At 38.0% G+C, this 25710-nt stretch overlaps 2 protein-coding genes across 2 annotated transcripts in view; one reads left to right on the top strand and one right to left on the bottom strand.

The window, feature by feature from the left end:
- LOC106021643 (olfactory receptor Olfr180) overlaps positions 1 to 25342 on the top strand; it is a 37037-nt gene extending 11695 nt beyond the window's left edge. The window contains 1 exon segment of the mRNA XM_040750368.1: positions 24628 to 25342. Coding sequence (XP_040606302.1) covers positions 24628 to 25342 — 715 coding nt within the window.
- On the bottom strand, positions 10594 to 11548 carry LOC101834998 (olfactory receptor 186-like). The gene is given in 2 exon segments (XM_013118178.1): positions 10594 to 11229; positions 11231 to 11548. Coding segments are annotated over 2 exon segments (954 nt in total).
- Positions 25343 to 25710: the final 368 nt, after the last annotated feature.

The following is a 25710-nucleotide window of genomic DNA, read 5'->3' as shown; positions in this document are numbered from 1 at the left end:
TCCCGGATGGCTAAGGATGTTGAGGACTTTCTCAAGTGCCTCTCCGTCATTTTAGACTCCTCTGTTAAAAATTCTCTATTTAGTTCTGCAGCCCACTTTTTAATTGGGTCCTTTGATGTTTTGGAGACTTGTTTCTTGAGTTCTTTGTAAATTTTGGAGATCAACCCTCTGTCAGATGTGGGGTTAGTGAATATTTTTTCCCATTCTGTGGGCTGCCTTTTTGTTTTGCTGACTGGGTCCTTTGCCTTACAGAAGATTCTCAGTTTCAGGAAGTCCCATTTATTAACAGTTGATCTCACTGTCTGTGCTAGTGGTGTTATGTTCAGGAAGCTGTCTCCTGTACCAATTCGTTCAAGGGTACCACCCGATTTCTCTTCTAAGAGGTTCAGTGTGGCTGGATTTATGTTGAGGTCTTTGATCCATTTGGACTTAAGTTTTGTGCATGGCGATAAACATGGATTGATCCGCATTCTTCTACATGCCAGTCTCCAATTATGCCAGCACCATTTGTTGAAGATGCTTTCTTTATTCCATTGTATATTTTTACTTCTTTTTCAAAGATCAGATGTTCTTACGTTTGTGTGTTAATATCCGTGTTTTCAATTCGATTCCATTGGTCTACCTGTCTATTTTTGTGCCAATACCAAGCTATTTTGAGGACTATAGCTCTATAATAGAGCTTGAAGTCAGGGATGGTGATGCCTCTGGATGTTGCCTTGTTGAACAGGGTTGTTTTGGCTATCCTGGGACTTTTGTTTTTCCATACAAAATTGATTATTGTTCTTTCAAGTGCTGTGAAGATTTGGGTTGGGATTTTTTTGGGATTGCATTAAATCTGTAGGTAGCTTTTGACAAGATTGCCATTTTTACTACATTGATCCTTCCTATCCAAGAGAATGGGAGATCTTCACATTTTCTGAGGGCTACTTTATTTCTTTCTTTAAAGACTCAAAGTTCTTATGATACAGGCCTTTTACTTGTTTGGTTAGCATTACCCAAGGTATTTTATGTTGTTTGTGGCAATTGTAAAGGGTGATGTTTCTCTGATTTCTTTCTTAGTCCTTTTATCATCTGTATATAGTAGGGCTACTGAATTTCTTGAGTTGATCTTGTAGCCTGCCACTTTGCTGAAGGTGTTAATCACCTGTAAGAGTTCCCTGGTAGAGTTCTTTGGGTCATTGATGTAAACTATCATATCGTCTGCAAACAGTGAAAGTTTGACCTCTTCCTTCCCAATTTGTATCCCCTTGATCCCCCTTTGTTGTCGTATGGCAATAGCTAGAACTTCAAGTACCATGTTGAAAAGGTATGGAGAGAGTGGACAGCCTTGTTTTGTTCCTGATTTTAGAGGAATTGCGTTGAGTTTCTGTCCATTTATTTTGATGTTAGCTGTTGGTTTACTGTATATAGCTTTTTTTATGTTAAAGTATGTTCCTGTTATCCCAGATCTCTCCAAGACCTTCATCATGAAGGGGTGTTGGATTTTGTCAAAGGCTTTTCAGCATCTAGTGAGATGATCATGTCATTTTTTGTTTTTCAGCTTGTTTATATGGTGGATTACGTTGATGGATTTTCGTATGTTGAACCCTCACTGCATCCCTGGGATGAAACCTCCTTGATCGTGGTGAATGATTGTTTTGATGTGTTCTTGAATCCGATTTGTCAGTATTTTATTGGGTATTTTTGCATCAATGTTCATGAGGGACATTGGTCTGAAGTTCTCTTTCTTAGTTGTGTCTTTGTGTGGCTTGGGGATCAAGGTTATTGAAGCATCATAGAAAGAGTTTGGCAAAGACCCTTCTGCTGCAAGGCAGGCGGTGGTGGCGCACACCTTTAATCCCAGCACTCGGGAGGCAGAGGCAGGCAGATCTCTGTGAGTTCGAGGCCGGCAGGACCGATAGCCTCCAAAACAATACAGAGAAACCCAGTCTTGTAAAAAAAAAGACCCTTCTGCTTCTAATGCATGCAATACTTTGAGAATAATTGGTATAAGCTCTTCTTTGAATTTCTGGTAGAATTCTGCACTGAGGCCATCTGGACCTGGGCTTTTTTTGGTTGGGAGATTTTGATGACTGCTTCTAATTCTATAGGAGTTATAGGTCTATTTAAATTGCTTATCTGTTCTTGATCTAATTTTGGCAAGTGATAGCTATCCAGGAAGTCATCCATTTCATTTAAATTTTTGAATTTTGTGGAGTAAAAGTTTTCAAAATTTGACCTGATAATTCTCTGAATTTCCTCAGAGTCCGTTGTTATGTCCCCATTTTCATTTCTAATTTTGATAATTTGCATGTTCTCTCTCTGCTGCTTGGTAAGTTTGGACAAAGGTTTGTCTATCTTGTTGATTTTCTCAAAGAACCAACTCTTCGTTGCATTGATTCTTTGTATTGTTTTCCTAGTTTCTACTTCATTTATTTCAGCCCTCAATTTGATTATTTCCTGGGCTTTACTCCTCCTGGGGGAGTTTGCTTCTTTGTGTTCTAGAGCTTTCAGCTGTGCTGTTAATTCTCTAGTATAACTATTCTCCAGTTTCTTCATGTGGGCACTTAGTGCTATGATCTACCCCCGTAGCACTGCTTTCAAAGTGTCCCATAGGTTTGGGTATGTTGTGTCTTCATTCTCATTGAATTCTAGGAAGTCTTTAATTTCTTTTTTTATGTCTTCTTCGACCCAGGGATGGTGCAGTTGTGCATTATTCAATTTGCATGAGTTTGTAGGTTTTCTGCAATTTGTGTTGTTGTTGAATTCTAATTTTAACTCATGGTGGTCTGAAAAGATGCATGGCATTTTTCCAATTTTTTTTAAGCTTCAGAGGTTGGATATGTTGCCAAGTATGTGTTCCATTTTTCAGAAGGTTCCATGTGGTGGTGAGAAGAAGGTATATTCTTTTTTATGTGGATGAAATGTTCTATAGATGTCTGTTAATCCCAGTTGGGTCATTACTTCTATTAGACCCTTTGCTTCTTTATTGTGTTTCTGTCTGGAATTCATGTCTAGTGGTGAGAGTGGTGTGTTGAAATCTCCCACTATAAATGTTTGGGGATTTATATGTGATTTAAATTTTAGTAATATTTCTTTTACGAATATGGATGCCTTGGTATTTGGTGCATAGATATTCAGAATTGAAACTTCATCTTAGTGGACTTCTCCTGTGATGAGTATTTAATGACCTCCTTCATATCTTTTGATTGATTTTATGTTAAAGTCTAATTTGTTAGATACTGAGATTGCTAACCCTGCTTGTTTCTTGGATCCATTTGATTGGAAAATTTTTTCCCAACCTTTAACTCTCAGGTAATGTCTGTCTTTGAGGGTGAGGTGTGTTTCTTGTATGCAGCAGAATGATGGGTTCTGTCTCGAATCCATTCTCCAAGCCTCTGTCTTTTTATGGGTGAGTTAAGGCCATTAATGTTGAGGGATATTAATGACCATTGATTGCTCATTCTTCTATGATTTGCAATGGTTGTTGTTGTTGGAATTATTTGTGGAATTTCACCCCTTTGTTCTTTTGGCTGTTGGTAGAGAGGGATTCTCTAATGCCTACATTGTTCTGGTTGTAGTTATCTTCCTTGGGTTGGAATTTTCCTTCCAAAACTTTCTGTAGGGCTGGGTCAGTGGATAGTATTGCATGAATCTAGTTTTGTCATGGAATATCTTGTTTTCTCCATCTATAGTGATTGAGAGCTTTGCCGGGTATAGTAGTCTGGGCTGGCATCCATGGTCTCTTAGTGTTGGTAGAATATCTATCCAGGACCTTCTGGCTTTCAGAGTTTCCATGGAGAAGTCAGGTGTGATTCTGATAGGTCTGCCATTATATGTTACTTGGCCTTTTTCCTTAGATGCTCTTAATATTCTTTCTTTATTCTGTATATTTGGGGTCTTGATTATTATGTGGCGAGGAGACTTTTTTTGTGATCCACTCTATTTGGTGTTCTGTAAGCTTATTTTACCTTCATTGGCATGTCTTTCTTAAGGTTGGGAACGTGTTCTTCTATGATTTTGTTGAATATGTTTTCTGCCCCTTTGAGGTTGTTTTCTTCACCTTCTTCTGTACCTATTATTCTTAGGTTTGGTCTTTTCATGGCGTCCCATATTTCCTGGATATTTTGTGACAGAGAGGGAGGACTGATGACCAAAGGGATTAAGGCTGGGCTGGTTTAACCCCCAGAAACAGCTCACCTACAAGGATTAGCTCTTGAATCCCAGGCTGATGCCTGGGAATCCAGCATGGGGCTGATCAAACCCCCTGAATGTGGATGTCAGTGAGGAGGCCTAGATAATCTATTGATCCTTGGGCAGTAGATCAGTATTTATCATGGGTATACAAATGGACTTTGGGCTCCCATCCAACAATGAGAGATGCACTCTCACCCAGAACTCGTGGGGGAGGGTCTAGGCCTTGTCCTGGATGAAATGACAGACTATGGACACCCCCATGAAGGGCCTCACCCTCCCTGTGGAAATGAGAGGATATTTGTGGGGTTGGTGGGAGTGCATGGGAGGAAGGGAGTAATAGGGAGAGGGACCTGGAACTGACATGTGAGGCAACCTTGTTTCTATTTTAAATTTAAAAATAAAAAATATAAAAGAAAGAAAAGTAAATTATCCACGGGAGCAGGAAAATTCCCTTTAGGACTGTGACTGTTCTCCTGGGTATTTTAGAGTTGAATCAATCACAGAGAAGCTCAAACAGTTCCACTGGGTTTCATAGCCTTGGAATCACTGACATCGGGTAGTTTTATATTTAAAAAATGATATTGTATTAAAGCATTCTATTTTCTAATTCCAGTGATACTTTTCATATGTTTAGGCAATATATAAAATACATTATTTGTACTTCAATTTCAGTCTGAGCTACTCAAAACATGGTTTTAGTAGGACTAAAGATCTAGACTCTTTTCAGGATCCAATTACAAATGAATTTGCCATGAAAACTGTGGCTTAATCTACAGGCCTGGATGTACCTCTACCAGTTTAAATTGAAATGGGATAATAAATGAGGTGACTGTCATAGAGAAGGAGAAATCTAAAACAAAAACAAAAGACCTTCATGGGAGGTGGCTAGAAGTCTATCTCCCAACAGCTATGACTCTGTGCTTCTGTGGTAACCTGATAAAAAGCTGAATTTCTTTTTTTAAATTTTATTTTCCAGTTTAAATTTAGATAAGAAACAAGGTTGCTTCACAAGTCAGTTCCATGTCCCTCTCCCTTTTCCTCCCCTCCTCCCGTGCCCTGCCCCCAACTCCCCCCCATTATCCCCTCATTCCCCCAGGGAGGGTGAGGCCCTCCATGGGGGTGTTCATAGTCTGTCATTTAATATAGGGCAGGGCCTACACCCTTCCCCAAGGGTTCAGGGTGAGAGTGCACCTCACATTGTTCTATGGGAGTCCAAAGTCCGTGTGTATACTCGGGATGGGTACTGATCTGCTGCCCAAGGCTCAATAGATTACCTAGACCTCCTCACTGACACCCAGATTCAGGGGGTCTTGATCACTCCCATGCTGGATTCCCAGGCTGATGCCTGGGATTCAAGAGTTAACCTTTGTCTGGTCAGCTGTTTCTGGGGGTTAAACCAGCCCAGTCTTAATCTCTTTGATCATCAGTCCTCCCTCTCTGTTACTGGCTTTCTTGAGTTCAGGTCAGTACTTAACCAAGGGAGTCTGCCTCTTCTTCGATCAGCCACTAAATGAAGTTTCTGTTTCCCAGACTCTCTGGCCATAGGATTGTAGGCTGGCACTCCCTAGATCTATGTCTAAAACCCATATATGAGAGAGTACATGCCATGTTTGTCTTTTTGTGACTGGGTTACCTCACTCAGGATGGTTTCTTCTAGTGTCATCCATTTGCCTGCAAATCTCAGGATTCCATTATTTTTTTCTGCTGAATAGTACTCCATTGTGTAGATGTACCACATTTTCTCTATCCACTCTTCAGTTGAGGGACATCTAGGTTGCTTCCAAGTTCTGGCTATTACAAATAAAGCTGCTATGAACATAGTGGAACAGACATCTTTGTTGTATGAATGGGCATCTTTTGGATATATGCCTAAGAGTGGAGTTGCTGGGTCTTGTGGTAGGTTTGTTCCCATTTTTCTGAGGAATCTCCATACTGATTTCCAAAGTGGCTGAAGCAGTTGCCATTCCCACCAGCAATGGAGGAGTGTCCCCCTTTCACCATATCCTCTCCAGCATAAATTGTCATTGGTGTTTTTGATTTTAGCCATTCTGACAGGAGTGAGATGGTATCTCAGAGTTGTTTTGATTTGCATTTCCTGGATGGCTAAGGATGTTGAGCACTTTCTCAAGTGCCTCTCAGCCATTTTAGACTCCTCTGTTGAAAATTCTCTATTTAGTTCTGCAGCCCACTTTTTAATTGGGTCCTTTGATGTTTTGGAGACTTGCTTCTTGAGCAAGACAAAAAGGCAGCCCACAGAATGGGAAAAATATTCACTAATCCCACATCTGACAGAGGGTTGATCTCCAAAATTTACAAAAGCTGAATTTCTTTCAGTTACTAGGGTTGGAGCTCAGGAATCTTTTTTGTAGAATGGTGATCCTGTGCACACTTGCTGCAAACAATAATATTTAGATAGCTCTGAATATTGCTAAAAGATATAAGATATAAAATTGAAGTATATCCCTCTATAGGGTATTGGCTCCCAATGTCCATTTTTATACTAGGGATAAGTTCTCTTCCACTACCAGAGGCCCCATAGACTGCCCAGATCTCCTAAATGATACCCACATTCAGAGGGCCTCGTTCTGTCCCATGCTGGTTTCTGAGCTGTCAATCTTGGGTCCATGAGCTCACCCTTGTTCAGTTCATCTTTCTGTGGGTTTCCCTAGGGCTTCCCCAAATGATGTGAAAGTCTTTGATGATCCCTCATGAAAGGCCTCACCCTTTCTATGGAGCAGAAGAAAAATGGAATGGGGGGGTCTTTGCGGGACATAGGAGGATGGGAAGAAGAGGGAACTGGATTTGATATATAAAATAAAGTTATTTCTAATTTAAATAAAAATATATATAAAATATTGAATGTAATTTAACTCTGCCTCCATTTGTGTGTTCATGCCTGTGTATGTGTTTTGTGTGTGTGTGTGTGTGTGTGTGTGTGTGTGTGTGTGTGTGTGTGCTAGTACCTCTATGCTCTGGGTGTGTTCATAAAACATAAACATTGGTAAAAGAAATGTGGACATTTCAGTCACTATTATGGTTGTTGGTCCCATTTATCACCTCATGTCAGTAGTATTTGTTTTATTTAGTGTAGCTATTTCTGCTTGGCTTGGATTCTATTTTCTTGGGTACAGTTTGCTTTCATCTTATTTCTAGTCTGGATATATATCTGTTCATGTGACTGACAGCAATTTGTTGGCCCTGTTGACCATTCAGTCAACTGATGCATGTCTTTGAAGTGTGAGCCATGACCATTTTGTTTATTTAGAAGGAACTTGCTGATTCCCTTGGTGTTGTTTTCCTTCTGGTTGCTTTCAGTAATTTCATTTTTATTTTTTTCCCTTCCCACCTCTTACTCTCTGCTCATCTCAGAGGCGTCCTAGTGTACTGATTAATCATGGCTGGTTCTTTCCTAATTTTCTTTATCTCTTCTCCTAGTAAGTTTTTTTACTTCTTTTGTGTGTTCTTGTTATCTAATGTGTAATGCTTCCTTATCTTTCCCTGTGTAGAACTGCTTTAATATCTTCTATAGTACCGACTTCACCGTCACAAATCTCTTTATGTTTGTAGTAGAAAATTTTTATTTCTCTAATCCTTAGAACAAATCTTTTGGATATGTTTACCTAGGTTGGCAGTTATTTTATTTCTGTTATTTATTCTTTCACAATTTGAAGGATTTATAGAATGTATTCTGACCACTCCCTATCCCACACCCTCCTTTCCTCCCATCCCCACTAATACCTTTCCTTTTAGTTTTCTTTTGTGACCTGTTTAAAGAGGGCCATCTTTGTGATCATGGGACTAGAACTATAAGTGGAGCCTCATAGGATCACCAATCCCTGCACAGTTGAAGGAAATGATTGCTCTCTTATGATTGCTCTCTCTTTAATCTGTTTCTTTGTTCCACACCATAGTGACCTTTACAGCTCATACTCAAAAAATATAGGCTGGGATTCTTGTGGATTTGCCTGAAAATATACTTTAAACCTCTTCTATTTTTGGTTTTGGTTTCTCATGACAGTGTTTCTCTGTGGCTCTGGAGGCTCTCCTGGAACTTGCTATTGTAAACCAGGCTAACCTCAAATGCACAGAGATCGGTCTGCATCTGCCTCCCGAGTTCTGGGATTAAAGTCATGTGCCAACACTGCCAGGCCCCACTTTCAACTTCTTCTAACTGGTTCATGAATGCAGCTCAGCCGTAACTCATGAAGGCATGGCACTGAGGCAGTTGACCACCAGTGCCTCTTCTACAACAAGGTCATATACCTTCTATTCTTTCTCAAACATTTCTACCAACTGTGGAACTAAACATCCAAATATATGAGTTATGGGGGACATTCTCATTGAAACTACTACACCTCTGTCAAATGTGCTGTGATGGGCCTGATGGCAAGTTCTACTCAGATAGAAGGAAGCAAACAATGGTATTGACTATAATATTGTTAAAATCCAGATGTTGAAATATGATATTAGTCATAATACCATTAACAAAAGAACAAGTGGACACAAACAGAATAAAGATAATTGTTAAGACTAAATTAATTATTGAATGCCAACTATCTTGGCATATGCAGTGGTAAACAATAATTACACACAGTTTGAGGCTGAGGGGATGTTTCATCAGTTAAGCTCTTGCTTCACAAGCATGAAGGGCAGACTGTGGATCTACAGAAAACCACAAAAGTCCCTAGTGTTGTGAGAATCTGCCTGTGATTCAAGTTTTCAAAGTCAGGGGCAGAAAATCTCACAGCAATTGACTGGCAAGAGTAGCCATGCCAAATAACTCCGGTTTCATTGACTTTGCTTCAGTGAGTACAATTTAAGAACAATACAGAATTATTCCTAACATTAGTTTTGGCCATACACATCCACACACATTTGTATTCCCACATACATATAAACATACATACACACACATGCACACACATACCTCATTCACATACACATTTGCAAAGTGTGGTGCTGGGGACACAGAGGTTCTTGCACTCACAGAAATGTGCCTGGGAAAGCAGGAATATTAAACATGTAGTGCTGTCTCTTCAAATGAAAAGATGAATAATCTGTTTTCTGTTCAGAATGCCAGGAATGGAGGTGGCTAATAGCTTTGGTGTCCTCTGTGCTATTGGTAGGACCAGAGTCACATCTGGCTCTCCTAGGTTTCCACTAACAGGACCAGAGATGGTGAATAATCTAGGTGACTTCTGTGTTCAGTTTGCCCAGGAGCTCTGCCAGACTCTTGCTAATAGACATGAAGATTGTTAATAGCCAGATGACCTAGAGATCATTGTTCCTTCTTTATAAAACCCTTAGTATATGGGGTTGAGAAGCAAAAAAATCTTTTTATACAATATATTCTGATTACAGATTTCCCTCCCCCAACTCCTTTCAGATCCTTCCAACCTCTCCACCATTCCCCATCTCCATAATTCTATTATCATGACTCCATCTGGAATTCATGTAGTTGGACTTCTTACAGTAGTAGCCTTGATACATAGTGTTTTTTGCCTAGGCATATACATCTTGGTAAAATCAGGACTTTCCTCACTGTACCAAAAGAAAATCCATACAATGGATTTATGTGTGCTATTTTTCTGATAAACATGTATATAAATTCCTTGAAATCTATGTAGTTAATCCTCATAACTTTCCCATGGAGCACATGCATTCTGTAATGGAAATGGGGGCAGAGTCATGACATGTTCTTTCCTCAATGCTATTGGGTTCTGGGCCTCTAATGGAAGGGAAACCCTGATCACCTTTTTTTCCCTGGAAAGTATTTTCTGAGTTCTGTTAATATAACTGAATGTTTAATTGCCTTTGTGATTGGCTTTTGGTTATGCCCCCATCACACTCTGATGAATTCTCTTCTCCACAAAGTTCAATATGCACAAGCTAAACAGAATTTGCCAAATATTTAAGTTATGCTCCCCCTGTGATAATTTATCTATCTTGAACTTGCTCATTTTTTGTGTCTACAATGCACATTTAGAGAAAGGCATACTGTGCTTTAAAACTTTTCTTAGAAATTTATCACACAGTTCATTATTCATGAAATCTTCATTTCACAACCATTATGACATAAATATAACTGAGCCTAGATTTTCAGGCTCTAACAGAGGTTAAATAGCAGAGGTAAATTAGATCATAGGAAACAGTATGTTAAGAATATACAATAACAGGAAGACCCAAAGACCTTCCTCATATTCAAACAATCTTGAAACTTGCAGATTATATATGCTAGTAACATACTGATCACTTTATGTCCAATTTCTCATTCAGGAAAAAGAGCTATTTAGGGAAGCAAAATCAGTAGAAGTGCAAACCAATGGCCTTTTTTAAAACCAGTGTAGTATTTGAGTTATAACAAATTTAAATTCATCAATAATTTTACATTTCTCCAAAAGATCATAAATGCCATTATCAGATATAAACATTTCCTTTTAATGCTTTTATCACTGAATCTTTGACTTGTTGATTTCTCAGACTGTAGATAACTGGATTTAACACAGGGATGATAACTGTGCAAAACAGAGAGTCCATCATGTCTTGATCATCTGTTTGTGGAGATGCAGGGCGTACATACATGAAAAGAAGAGAACCATAGTATAAAGACACAGATAGGAGATGGGCTCCACAGGTGGAGAAGGCTTTCTCTATACCCTTGAAAGACTTGCTTTGTAAGATTGTAAAGATAATACAAGTGTAAGAGACTATAACTCTTACCATGGTGACTACTTGAATGGAACCAGCCAAGGTAAATACCAGTAGGAAATTAATGGAAGTATCAGAGCACGAAATCTTCAACAATGACATAATATCACAATAAAAGTGATGGATTATATTAGAATCACAAAAGGTTAATCTGAGTAAAAACAGTATATGAAACAAGGAATGAAGAAAGCTACCTACAAATATTGAAATTAGTATTCGGATGCATAGCTTATTGGTCATAATAACTGGATAAAGTAATGGTTTGCATATGGCTACATAGCAATCATAGGCCATTGCACCTAAAAGAAAGCATTCTGTGGTTCCACCACATGAGAAGGCAAAAAAATTGTATCAAGCATTCAGAAAGTGATATCATCTTGTTCTTGGATAACAAGTCAACCAGCATATTAGGAGTCACTGGGGATGATATCCAAGCACCTACAAAAGCCAAACTTCCAAGGAAAATATACATAGGGATATGGAGCTGGGGGTCACTGTAGATTAGAGCAATGAGTCCTAGGTTTCCCACAACAGTGAAGACATATAACACCAAGAATAGCAGGAACAGGGGCACTTGCAGCCCTTGATGATATGCGAGTCCTGTGAGAACAAACTCTGTCAGCAATGTTGCATTCTCTTTTTCCAGGTGTTGTTCACTGGACATTGCCTGAAAAGAAATAACATAAATATAATGGAACATTCACTGTTATTTTAAGGTCAGTATGGGGGCAGGATTTGATATGAACTCACATTCTTACAAGAAGTCTTTCAATTTTTCAGATTTTCTGGAGATAGTGTTACAGGTGTTTGTGAGCCACCAAATGGGCACTAGGAACTGAACCTGGAACCTTTCTGTAAGAATTACAAGTGCTTCTAACTGCCAAACCATCTGTCCAGCCCCGTTCTTCCATTTGCCCTTTTAGTACCAACTTCCATACAATAAACTCATTTCCTATGTTAAACCTATAGCACATATCCAAAGGAGAGATAACAGAGAGGCAAGGAAAGCATATTAAGCAGAGTGGTCAAAGAAAGGAGCAGGAGTGTACCAGAAGGCTAAGTATTGTGGACATGGAAAAGAACATAAAAATAACATAGAAATACATTGCCAAGTCAAAAACCAATGCCTAGGTAGAGAGAGAAAGTGACGAGACATTGTTTAGAGGGCAAATACGGAGATTTTTAGTGGCTTCAACAAGCCACTTTATTGAATGAAATAAAAGTCATGGAGTAGCAAGATGTTAATGTGAAAGAAATGGCTTGAGATAAGGAGCATGGGTGATATAGAGCCTTCATCAAACACAGAGGACTGTAAATACTTGTCTATGTTTCATGGATCCATCTAAATCCTTTCTTCTGTAAAATTCTTTTAGCAAGTTCTCAAAAGAAAGAGTGGGCAACTGAGAAGAAATCGATAAGAAAGAGTGGATAATCAGAGAAGAAAAGAGAGAAAAGAGATGAAAATTCTGAACTTACATGGATGGAAATGAAATAAAATGTCATAAAAATAGCCAAAAGTAACAGTCATAAATTGATAAGTATAGTAAAGGCAAGCCAAGAGGATAAGAAGCAGCTTGAGAGATGACCAAAGAAAATAATGGGAAAAGCCCAGAGGTCTGGGTAGAACATTTGCCCTAACCCTCATGTTCATTAAAACTGCATTATCAGAATCACTTCACTTTAAGAATTTATTTATTTTATTATGGAATCTATATGTGAGTAAGAGGAGTTTTCAACTTTAAAATTCATATTGTTGTAAGTACAGTGGCAGTGACTGAAGGTTTGTTCTACATTAAAGGGATACTTTATCTCATTTTAGTACATAACAGGAGCCAAGTAATGAGTAGACACATATTGTGTGAAGAACCAATGCTAACAATTGTGCAGATAAAGTAAGATCTTATATTGAATGAGTTTGCTTACATGATATCCCTAAGCACAGAGTCATTGAAAATCCTCAAATACGGTGTATGCAGGTATCTCTCAAATAAAATGTTGATATATATGTATGTATGTATATACAGATACATTCTCCTATGAGTATATAAATATATTATAATATATAACTAATATTTTTATATAGTCTCAATTATATTTATATGTATTTATATGAGTGTTCCAGTGTTCATATTTTTGTACATATATATTTTATAATGATAAATATTTTTACATATTTTATATCTATATCACCTTTAGATAAGACATTCAATGGAACTATTGTTGCATGAGGAGCCAAAACAGAATTGCTGTTTAATTTTTAGAACTTCAGTTTTAATTAAAACTATAATTCTCTTGGATGAGTCTTTATATTAGAATTATCTAATTATTTCTTATACAAGAAAAATGTCATCATTCTGAGAACTGAATTTTGAAGTACCCTTATTTTTTCTCAACACAACTGAAAAGTCCTAATAATTCTGGTGGAATGGCAATACATCTTTATTCATGGTATAGTTAAATTTATAGTTGTGTTCCTTCCTCAGATTTTAGTGATAAAAATAATGCAAGCAGATTTTTCATTCTTTAAGTTTTAAAAATACCCCTACCTATTTTTGCATTTGTAAATAAATTTCAAAATTACTATAAGTTCATAGACTTCAAATCTTGTAAATTTTAAATCACTTTTACAAAGATTAATATTAAGAAATATTTGCAATGTTATCAGTACCTTCTATGGAATTGTAGAGATTCTTCAAAAGCAGAAATAACACATGACAGCACTGATGTGAAGACCATGTAGGTTACTGACTCACTTGGATGGCTTAACTTACGAAGGTAAGGGAAATGCTGTTTATATGATTAATCTTTGGACACAGTGTCAAACAATTGAATATGTGCAGTTTTTTCCTGGGGAAGAGGATGTGGAGAACTGGGATTCCCCTTAGAATGCTTTAGGATTCCCTGTGGGATGAAATGCAGTTCATTAACTGTGTATTGCTGATGGAGGTGTGTGCAAAATCAGGTCTTCCCAAAGGATTGATAAACATCAAATCTCAATGAGCAAGTCAGCTTAATAAATTAAAAATCACACTCAATTTCATTCTATTTCATCATAGTGTCATGCCTGGTGGCTTTATGCTAACTTTGGCTTAGAAATGAAATTTTAATCAGGGAGTGTTTTGATGTCACAATGTCTATACTAATAAAAACATAATTTTTATAAAATAACTGGCTACATTTTTTACAAGATAAAATCCAAAAATAGTAGTCCTGATAATGCAAATAACATCTTGCATTTGAACATTTCTAAACGCCCTTAGTTTAATAATAAATCTGATTAAAATTTATAGTAGTAGGCATAAGAATAGAGAAAAACAAAAACAGATGTTGTACTATAGAGACCAATAGCCATGCTGTTCAAATAGCAGTGTCCATGAATTTGCAGAGTTGAGGACCTGTCAGTCACTTCTTAGTGATTCTACCCAACATCACCAAAATTTTTATTTCAATAAATTATCCTTTTAGTAGACATTGTATATTCAAAACATAACAATGTGTGAGGGTTTGTGTCTAAATGTGAATGCAAACATATATTTATATAAATAAAAATGTTTTTTATAATAGAGGAATCTCATAACAATAATATCATTTATTTATTTTTTAGCTTTTTTATTACTTTAATTTTAAATAGCTTGCTTCACATGTCAAACCCAGTTCCCTCTCCCTGCCCTCCTCCCACACAGCCCCAACATTCCCTCCAGCCTCCCACCGTATCCACACATCCTTCCACATATGGGATATCCAGAGTCTGTCATTTCACTCAAAGCAGGGTCCAGGTACTCCCCTAAGAATCCAGGCTGAGAGAGCATCCCTCTTTGTGTTATGGACACACAAATTCCATTTGTATGCCAGGGATAAACACTGATCTACTGCCTAGGGCCCCATAGATTGTCCAGCCTCTTTACTGTCTCTCACACTCAGAGGGTCTGGATCAGTCCCATGCTGGCCTCAGTCTGGTGTCCAAGAGCTCCCCCTTGTTCAGATCAGCTGTCTCTGCTGATTTTGCCAACCCATTCTTTGCCAAATTGCTCATGCTTCTCCCTATCTGTCACTGGGTTCCATGGATTCAGTTCAGTGTTTAACTGTGAGTGTTTGCCTCTGCTTCTATCATTCACTGGATGAAGGTTCTAGGATGGCATATAAGGTAGACATCAAGTTCATTTTATCAGGAATAGGCATTTAAGGTGGTCTCTTCACTATTGCTTAGCTTGCCAGTTGGTGTCATCCATTTAGATCAATAGAGGTCTCACTGGTGCCTTATCTGTCTTCTAACCTATGACTCCCTCTTTTATGGTATTTCTCATCCTGTTCTCCCCATATTCTACCACCCACTCAACCTTCTTGTTTGTTGAAAATTAACAAATGGGACCTCCTGAAACTAATAAGCTTCTGTAAAGCAAAGGACACAGTCAACAAGACAAAAAGGCAGTCCACAGAATGGGAAAAGATATTCATTAACCCCACATCTGACAGAGGGCTGATCTCCAAAATTTACAAAGAACTCAAGAAGCAAGTCTCCCAAAAACCAAAGACTCCAATTAAAAAGTGGGGTACAGAACTAAATAGAGAATTCTCAATAGGGGAGTCTAAAATGGCTGAGAGCCACTTGAGAAAGTGTTCAACATCCTTAGCCATCAGGGAAATGCAAATCAAAACAACTCTGAGATACCATCTCACTCCTGTGAGAATAGCTAAAATCAAAAACACCGAAGACAATTTATGCTGTAGAGAATGTGGAGAGAAGGGAACACTCCTCCACTGCTGGTGGGAGTGCCAACTGGTACACCAACTTTGGAAATCAGTATGGATTCATTAGCCTGGATAGACTGTGACAAAATATTATAGGTAAGCTATTGCAAAATACCTAATCACAACCTGTAAATATTTAAAACCGGCATTACTACTGTATAATTCCAGAGACCCACATCCCAATATGCTTGAAAATAAGTCCTCAGAAGTTCTCCTGAGGGGCATAGCAAAAGCTCCAGAAACACTGGAAGGTTATCAATCCAGTGGCTGTCATCCTTTCTTCTTAGAAACCCCCTTGCTAATGCATGTGTTTTGTTGTTGTTATAGTCTACTACGTTTAGCTTCATTTTTCTACATGTCACTACCAAGTTTGACCAGTCACATTTGCTAATTCTGTCTTTCTCCAATTAATATTTTTGGTTGTGTTGTAAAATTTCATATGGAGTTTGAAGTGTGAATTTCTGTGAAGGTCCTAAATTCTATTCTATGGAACTGTTTTAGATGCAAATACCATGATATCTTATTGTAACTTTGTGTATAACTTGAAATATTGGATGGTCATACCTCCAGCAGTATTTCTTTCTTTCATCCTTCCTTTATTTCTCTCTTTCTTCTTTCTCTCTTTCTTTCTTTCCCTTTTTGATTTGCAATAGCTAGGGTATTTTGTACTTCCAAATGAAATTTAAAATTATTTTTCAATTTCTGTAAAGAATTACATTGTAATTTTGATGTAAACTGTGTTGAATATGTAGACTAATTTTGGTAGTGGCCATTTTCACAATATAGATGCAGGAGATTATAGGTTTTTCTCATATTCTGAAACAGGAATGATTAAATTAGAGTGCAAGAAGGGTAGGTAAGTTATTGGGAGGAGGAAGCATAAAGAGGGATAAATTAAAAATGACTTTCTGAAAAAGCCATGTGGGAACTTACCTACTACTAATATAAATGCTTTGACCATATGATCAGTTATAAAAATAAGGGATATTCCTGATACCCCATCTCCCATTTCCCCCTACCCCTCGCCATGTTCCCATTCTGTTCAGAAGATCTTGCCTCATACCTCTTCTCTGGGGTACAATGCATATGTCTCTTAGGTTCTTTCCTATATCCCAGACTTTCTGTCAGTGTAAATGCAGAGGCACTAGCCTGACCCATGTCTAAAATCCATATATGAGTGAGTATATACCATGTTTGTCTTTTTGTGACTGGGTTACCTCAATCAGAATGGTTTCTTCTAGTGCCATCCATTTACCTGCGAATTTCAAGATTCCATTTTTTTTTGCCTGCTGAGTACTACACCATTGTGCAAATGTACCTCATTTTCTCTATCCACTCTTCAGTTGAGGGGCATCTAGAATGCTTCCAGGTTCTGGCTATTACAAATAATGCTGCTATGAACATAGTGGAGCAGATGTCCTTGTTGTATGAATGTGCATCTTTTGGCTATATGCCTAAGAGTGGAATTGCTTGGTTTCTAGTAGATTGATTCCGATTTTCCTGAGGAAATATATATAGTTACAAAAAGGTATGTGCATAACATTATGAAAATACTTTAAAAATATTAAAGTGGGTTTGATTTTATCAGCTTTTGTCATGAATAATCACCTAGCAGCAACATTTGTGAAAGAAGAGAGTGTCTGCAGGCTGTAGAATATAAAAACCAGTTTCACATGAACAGAGGTGAGATTTTTTGAGTGAGTGCCTGCATTGTATCAATATGTATGGCATTTCAGGGATGATAGAAGAAAGGCAAGGAGGTATGAAGTTGTACAATGTGTAAAAGGCCAACAGGAAACTTCTGTGTGTGTGTGTGTGTGTGTGTGTCTGTCTGTCTATCTGTTTCTCTCACACATACACACTCACACCCACATGCACTTACACACACACATACATTCACTTTTGTGTATTCCCATTTCACATTTCTACCCCAAATCCACTTTGTTCAATATACCATAGTGTGTTACTATTATTATATCTTTGATAATATGCAATTGAAGATTCCCTCTTTCAAGTCTCAGGTGTTGAAGACTCATAAGAGGATATACAGTCATCGACCAAAGAAAATCTCAAAACCAACAAATCCCTAACACAAAATATCCAAGAAATATGGGACACCGTGAAGAAGCCAAACCTGAGAATAATAGGTATAGAAGAAGGTGAAGAACTTCAATTTAAAGGTACAGAAAACATATTCAACAAAATCATAGAAGAAAACTTCCCTAACCTAAAGAAGGATATGCTTATAAAAATACAAGAATCTTACAGAACACCAAATAGGCTAGACCAGTAAAAGAAGTCATCTAGCCACATAATAATTAAAACAGCAAACCTGCAGAACAAAGAGAAAATATTAAGAGCAGATAAAGAAAAAGGCCAAGTAACATGGAAACTATGAAAGCCGGAAGATACTGGACAGACGTCCTCCAAAAGCTAAGGGAACAAAGATGCCAGCCCAGACTACTATATACAGCAAAGATTTCAATTACCATAGATGGAGAAAACTAAATATTCCACAATAAAGTCAGATTTAAACAATACATATCCATAAATCCAGCGTTGTAGAAAGTGCTGAAAGGAAAACCTAGATCCAACAAATATACCTACACTTACAAAGATGCAGGCAATAGATAATCCCACTTTACCAAACACCAAAAGCAAAAGGGATGAGAACCTACACAAAATAGCTCCACTAGCAATAAATCAAGAACAAACAATAATCATCAATCAATGGTCATTAATATCCCTCGATGTCAATGGTCTCAACTCGCCTATAAAGAGACACAGACTAGCAGAATGGATACAAAGACAGAACCCATCATTCTGCTGCATACAAGAAACAGATCTCAATGTCAAAGACAGACATTACCTCAGAGTAAAGGGTTGGGAAATCAAGAAACAAGTTGCTGTAGCAATACTAATATCTAACAATTTAGACTTCAAATTAAAATCAATCAAAAGAGATGAAGAAGGACATTTCATATTCATCAAAGGAAAAGTCCATCAAGATGAAGTCTCAATTCTGAATATCTATGCCCTAAATACAAAGGCACCCATATTCATGAAAGAAAAATTACTAAAGCTCAAATCTCACATAAAATCTCACACACTAGTAGAAGACTTCAACACTCTACTCTCACTGCTAGACAGGACCTCCAGACAGAAACTTAACAAAGAAACAAAAGAACTAATACAAATTATAACCCAACTGGGTTTAATAGACATCTATAGAACATTCCACCCAAACACAAAGTGATATATCTTCTTCTTGGCACCACATGGAACCTTCACTAAAATTGACCAAATAATTGGAAACACAGCAAACTGCTACAGATACAAAAAATTGGAATAACCCCCTGTATCTTATCAGACCACCATTCATTAAAATAAGAATTGGAATTCAATGAGAATGAAGACATAACATACCCAAACTTATGGGACACTTTGAGAACAGTGCTACAAGGGAAGTTCATAGCACTAAGTGCCCACATGAAGAAACTGGAGAATAGTCACACTAGAGAATTAATAGCACAACTGAATGCTCTAGCCCACAAAGAAGCAAACTCACCCAGGAGGAGTAGATGCAAGGAAATAATCAAATAGAGGGCTGAAATCAATCAAGTAGAAACCAGAAAAACATTGCAAAGAATCAATTAAACAGAGTTGGTTCTTTGAGAAAATCAACAAGATAGACAAAACTTTGTACAAACTAACCAAAAGACAGAGAGAGAGAGATCATGCTAGTTAATAAAATCAGAACAAAGGACACTGAGATATTCAAATAACTGTGAGTTACTAGACGATTTATCTTAATAGTTTCTGTGATAATTTAAGAAAAGCAACACTCGAGCCGGGCGGTGGTGGTGCATGCCTTTAATCCCAGCACTCAGGAGGCAGAGGCAGGCGGATCTCTGTGAGTTCGAGGCCGGGCTGGACCAACAGCCTCCAAAACAATACAGAGAAATCCTGTCTCATAAAAACCAAAAAGAAAGAAAGAAAGAAAAGCAGCACTCGAGAGAAAGATGCCATGAGACAGGGTTCAAGCAGAGGGATTTTTTACTGGGGAAAGGAATCATAAAAAGGAGAAAAGGGAGAGAGGATACCAGCCTCTGAAGATAGGAGCAGCAATAAAGAGGAGAGGAAAGAGGCGGATAGAGAGGGGGGAGAGAGAAAGAGAAGAATGGGAGGTGGGAAGGACCGTTTTCACAGGGAACATAGTGAATAGGCACAGGTAGTGTTCTTAGTGGCTGCAGCTGTAGGCATATCCTGTCAGAATCTCAAGGACAGGCCAGTATAGGTGCTTGAGTAAACAGATTCATTTTACCAAACCAAAAACAAATGCACTCTTTGATCCCATTCTGCACTCTTTGCTGCACATTTCTCTCAACTTGTCCAGTGTCTTGTTGGCTTAAGAACAGCAAAGGAAAATGGCCACATAACATATAAAGGCAAACCTATCAGAATTACACCTGACTTCTCCATGGATACTCTGAAAACCAGAAGGTCCTGGATGGATATTCTACTATCACTAAGAGACCATGGATGTCAGCCCAGACTACAACCAAGCTTTCAGTCACTATAGATGGAGACAATATATTCCACGACAAATTCAGATTTAAACAATACAAATCCAGTATTCTAGCCCAACAGAAAGTACTAGAAGGAAAATTCTAACCTAAGGAATTTAGCTACACTCACAAAATCATAGGCAATAGATAATCCCACTTTACCAAAAGCCAAAGGAAAAAGTTGGGTAACTCCACATGCAATACCACACAACAACAAATCCAAAACAAACAAGAATTGACACTCAATGATCCTTCATTTCCCTCAATAACTTGTCTATAAAGACACAGGCTAACAGAATGTATATGAAGACAGAATTCATCCTTCTGTTGCATATAAGAAACACACCTCAGCTTCAAAGACAGATATTTCATCAGAGTGAACGGTTGGGATAAGATTTTCCAATCAAATGGACCCAAAACACAAGCTGGAGTAACTATCCGAATATCTAACAAATTAGACTTTAAGTTAAAATCAATCAAAAGAGATGAAGGAGGTCATTTCATATTCATCACAGAAAAATCCATCAGGATGAAGTCTCAATTCTGAACATTTATACCCCAAATACAAAGGCATCCGAGTTCATAAAAAACATTACTAAAACTCAAATCACACATAAGACCTCACACAGTTATAGTGTGAGACTTTAACACGCCACTCTTGCCACTAGACAGGATCACCAGACGGAAACTTAACAAAGGAAAAAATGAACTAACAAAAGTTATGACCCAATTAGGTTTAATATACATCTATACAACATTCTATCGAAACAAAAAAGTACATACATTCTTCTCAGCAGCACATGGAACTTTCTCTAAAATGACCACATACTTGGCAACATAGAAAACCTCAACAGGTACAAAAACATTGGAATAACCTCCTGTAACTTATTAGACCACCCTGCTTTAAAGTTAGATTTCAACAAAAACACGCATGGTGGAAAACCTTCAAACTAACAGAAATTGAACAGTGTGCAATTGCACCATTCCTGGGTCAAGGAAGAAAGAAAGAAAGAAATTAAAGACTTCCTACAATTCAATGAAAATGAAGACACAACATACCCAAACTTATGGGACATTTTGAAATCAGTACTAAGAGGAAAGTTCATAGCACTAGGTGCCTACATGAAGAAACTGGAGAATAGTCACACTAGAGAATTGAAAACTCTAGAACAAAAAGAAAAAAACTCACCCCAGAGAGTAGATCAGTAGACAGCAGGAAATAATCAAACTAAGGGCAGAAATCACTAAAGTAGAAACAAACAATTCAGAGAATCAATGTAACAAAGATTTGGTTCTTAGAGAATCTTCAAGTCATATTTTGAAAACCAACATTCCACAAAATTTGAAAATCTAAAGGAAATGGACAATTTAAATAGACCTACAACCACTAGTGATATACAAAAAGTCCTCTAAATTCTCCCAAGCAAAAAAAGCCCAGGCCCAGAAGGCTTCAGTGCATAATACTATGAGAAATTCAAAGAAGAATAAATATCATTCCTCAAATTGCTCCACACAATAGAAGCTGAAGGTTCATTGCCAAACTCTTTCTATGAGGCTACAATTACCTTGGTACCCGAGCCACACAAAGAAACAACTAAGAAAATACTACAGACCAACATCTCTCATGAACATTGATGCAAAAATACTCAATATATTACTGGCAAATTGAATCCAAGAACACATCACAGAAATAATCCATTACCAAGCAGGATTTGTCCCAGGGATGTTTCAATATATGAAAGTCTATCACTGTAAACAAATTGCCAAAGAAAAACCACATGATTATCTCACTAGATAATGAAAAATCTTTGACAAAATCCTGACTTTGAGCTCTATTATAGAGCTATAGTCCTGAAAACAGCTTGGTATTAGCACAAAAATAGGTAGGTAGACCAATGGAATCGAAGACCCCGATATGAACCCACACACATTTGAACACCTGATCTTTGACAAGCTAAAACTATACAATGGAAAAAAGAAAGCATCTTCAAAAAATGGTGCTGGCATAACTGGATGCTGGCATGTAAAAGACTGCAGATAGATCCATATCTATCACCATGCACAAAACTTAAGTCCAAATGGATGAAAGATCTCAACAAAATCCAGGCACACTGAACTTCTTAGAAAAGAAAGTGGGAAGTACCCTTGAACGAATTGCTACAACAGACTGCTTCTTGAACATAACAACAGTAGAACAGATACTGAGATAAATGGGACTTCCTGAAACTGAGAAGCTTCTGCAAGGCAAGGGACATAGTCAACAAGAGAAAACCGCAGCCCACAAAATGGGAAATGATATTCACCAACCCTACACCTGACACAGGGCTGACCTTCAACATTTACAAAGAACTCAAGCAAGTCTCCAAAACACCAAAGGATCCAATTAAAAAGTGGGATACATGCCGGGCGGTGGTGGCGCACGCCTTTAATCCCAGCACTCGGGAGGCAGAAGCAGGCGGATCTCTGTGAGTTCGAGGCCAGGCTGGACCAACAGCCTCCAAAACAATACAGAGAAACCTTGTCTCGTAAAACCAAAAGAAAAAAAAAGTGGGATACAGAACTAAATAGAGAATTCTCAATAGGGGAATCTAAAATGGCTGAGAGACACTTGATAAAGTGCTCAACATCCTTAGCCATCAGGGAAATGCAAATCAAAACAACTCTGAGATACTATCTCACTCCCATTAGAATGGTTAAAATTAAAAACACCAATAACAGTTTATGCTGTAGAGGATGGGGAGAATGGGGAACACTCCACCATTGCTGCTCGGAGTCCCAACTTGTACACCCACTTTGGAAATCAATATGGAGATTCCTCAGGAAAACTGAAATCAGTCTACCACAAGAGCTAGCAAGTCAACTCTTTGGCACATATCCAAAACATGCACATTCATACAATAAGGACATATGCTCAACTATGTTCACAGCAGCATTATTTGTAGTAGCTAGAACCTAGAAGCAACCTAGATGCCCCTCAACAGAAGAGCAGATAGAGAAAATGTGACACATCTACACAATGGACTATTACTCAGCAGAAAAAAACAATAGTAATTTGAAATTCCACAGGCAAAAGGATGGAACTAGAAGAAACCATCCTAAGTGAAGTAACTCAGTCACAAAAAAATATGAACATGGTATGTACTCACTCATATATGAATTTTAGATATGGAGCAGGGGATTGCCAGCTTACAATCCTACCACCAGAGTGTCTGGGAAACAGGGAGGACCCTGAGAGAGATATACGTGGATAAGGGGGAATGGGATGAGATCTCCTGAGTGGATTGGTAGCATGATTGATGGGAGAGGAGGGGAGAGGGAGATGGGAGAAAGAGAGGAGGAGACTAGGACGGGAGAGGAGGACATGGGGGAGCAGGAAGTTTGAGTCAGGTAAGAATAGAGGAGATCAGGATGAGAGATATCATTATAGAGAAAGCCACTATAGGTTAAAGGAGAGATCCGGCATTATATTTTCAGAGGTCTACAAGAAAGACACTGACCAAAAATCAGGCTACCTTAAATTCCCTACCCTGATATTGAGATTGATGACTATCTTATATGCCATCCTAGAACACACATTCAGTCTCTGATGGAAGCAGAGGCAGATACCCACAGCTAAATACTGAACTGAACTCCTGGTACCCAGTTGCAAAGAGGAGTGAAGAGCAAGGAATCAAGACCTGTTTGGTGAATCCCACAGAGGCTGTTGACCTAAACAAGGGGAAATATATGGACCCCAGACTGAGAGACTACCCTGGGACTGATCCAGACTCCTCTGAACCTGGGTTTCAGAGAGGAAGCCTCAGCCATCTGTGGTACCTTGGATCAGTATTTATTCCTGGTATACAAATGGAATTTGGGATCCCATTCCACATGGAGGAATGCTCTCTCAGCCTGGACACATGGGGAGAGCCTAGGGCCTACCCAGGGATATGACAGACTTTGAAAATCCCCCATGGAAGGCTTTACCCTCCCTGGGGAGCAGACTGGGAATCAAGTGTCTGTTTGGGGGGATTCAGAGGTGGAGGAGGAAAGGAGGGAATAATATGTGTAAAAAGTTAAATAAGAAAAATTATCATATAAAACAGATAACCTTGCAAAATTGGCCATGCTGCGCTTCAGAAGATGTGCCAGTCAGAGAACCCATGAACAGGCAAGGTAGCATCAAGACTTATAGGGAAAATCTTCCAAAGAGGAAGACATGTAATCTTTAAAACAAAAAAAATCTTCATGAAATAAAAGACCAATGGAAAGTGTCATCAGAAGGCTTTAGCAAGGAACCAAATTGTATCTCTAATAAGCAAGAAAAATCTGCACATTGACTATGACATCTGCAACCCCAGTTCTGTGGAGGCGAGCAGGTGGAGACACTGTGATCACTGGGGATTGCTGACCAGACTTACAAAGAGACTTGTTTGAAAGCAATTAGGTAGGTGTACATCTTTCTGGGCAACCTGGCTCTCATGGATTTCTGCTGCTCCTGCGCCATCACTCCCAAGAAGCTACAGAACTTCTTTTCTGTGGACAGGAGGATTTCTCTCTATGAATGCATGGTACAGTTCTATTTTCTCTGTCTTGCTGAAACTGCAGACTGCTTCCTTCTGGCAGCAATGGCCTATGACCTCTATGTGGCCATATGCAACCCACTGCAATACTACACCATGATGTCCAAGAAGCTCTCCATTCAGATGAGTATAGCCACCTTCATAGCCAGCAACTTGCATTCTATGATACATGTAGGCTGTCTCTTAAGGTTAACTTTCTGTAAATCCAACTGCATTGATCACATCTTCTGTGACATTCTTCCACTGTATAGGGTGTCCTGTACAGATCTTTTTATTAGTGAACTAATGGTATATGTTTTTTCAATGCCAATTCAAGTCTTTACTATTACCACTGTCTTGGTCTCTTATTTCTGCATTCTTTTCTTTATTATCAAGATGAAATACAACGATGGGAGAGGAAAAGCATTTTCTACGTGTGCATCCCACTTCCTTTCTGTGTCAATATTCTGCATCTGCCTTCTCATGTATATTCAACCATTCGAAGAAGGGAATAAAGACATTCCAGTGGTTGTATTTTATACAGTTATTATTCCTTTGTTAAACCCTTTTATTTACACCCTTAGGAATAAGGAGATTTAAAATGCTGCTAAGAAATTTATAAGTCGTACTTTTAAAAAATCTTCAACTTCTACAGCTGACTAATTATAGTTCATAAAAATCATTTTATGAATATGAAATACAAAAATACAAAATGTTAATCTTTAAATCAGTAAACTATTTATTAAGCAATATACTAGTATAATTCCAAAATAATTTGTTATTAATTTATCTGAATTCTATAACTTATATAAGTCAAGGTAAATTTAAATATTGTCATACCTACTCTTGTTATTTCCTTGTGATTTTCCAATAGTATTGCCTTAGTAAATTAATACAACATCATAATAAGATGTTTAAATGTTTCAGAGCATTTTTTGACTAACATTGTGTAGTAAACTGAATAACTT

The sequence above is a fragment of the Mesocricetus auratus genome, unplaced genomic scaffold (assembly GCF_017639785.1).
Source record: "Mesocricetus auratus isolate SY011 unplaced genomic scaffold, BCM_Maur_2.0 Super-Scaffold_100008, whole genome shotgun sequence".
NCBI lineage: Eukaryota > Metazoa > Chordata > Mammalia > Rodentia > Cricetidae > Mesocricetus > Mesocricetus auratus.
Note: the sequence above shows the minus strand (reverse complement) of the source record. Positions and strands in the feature narration are given on the sequence as shown.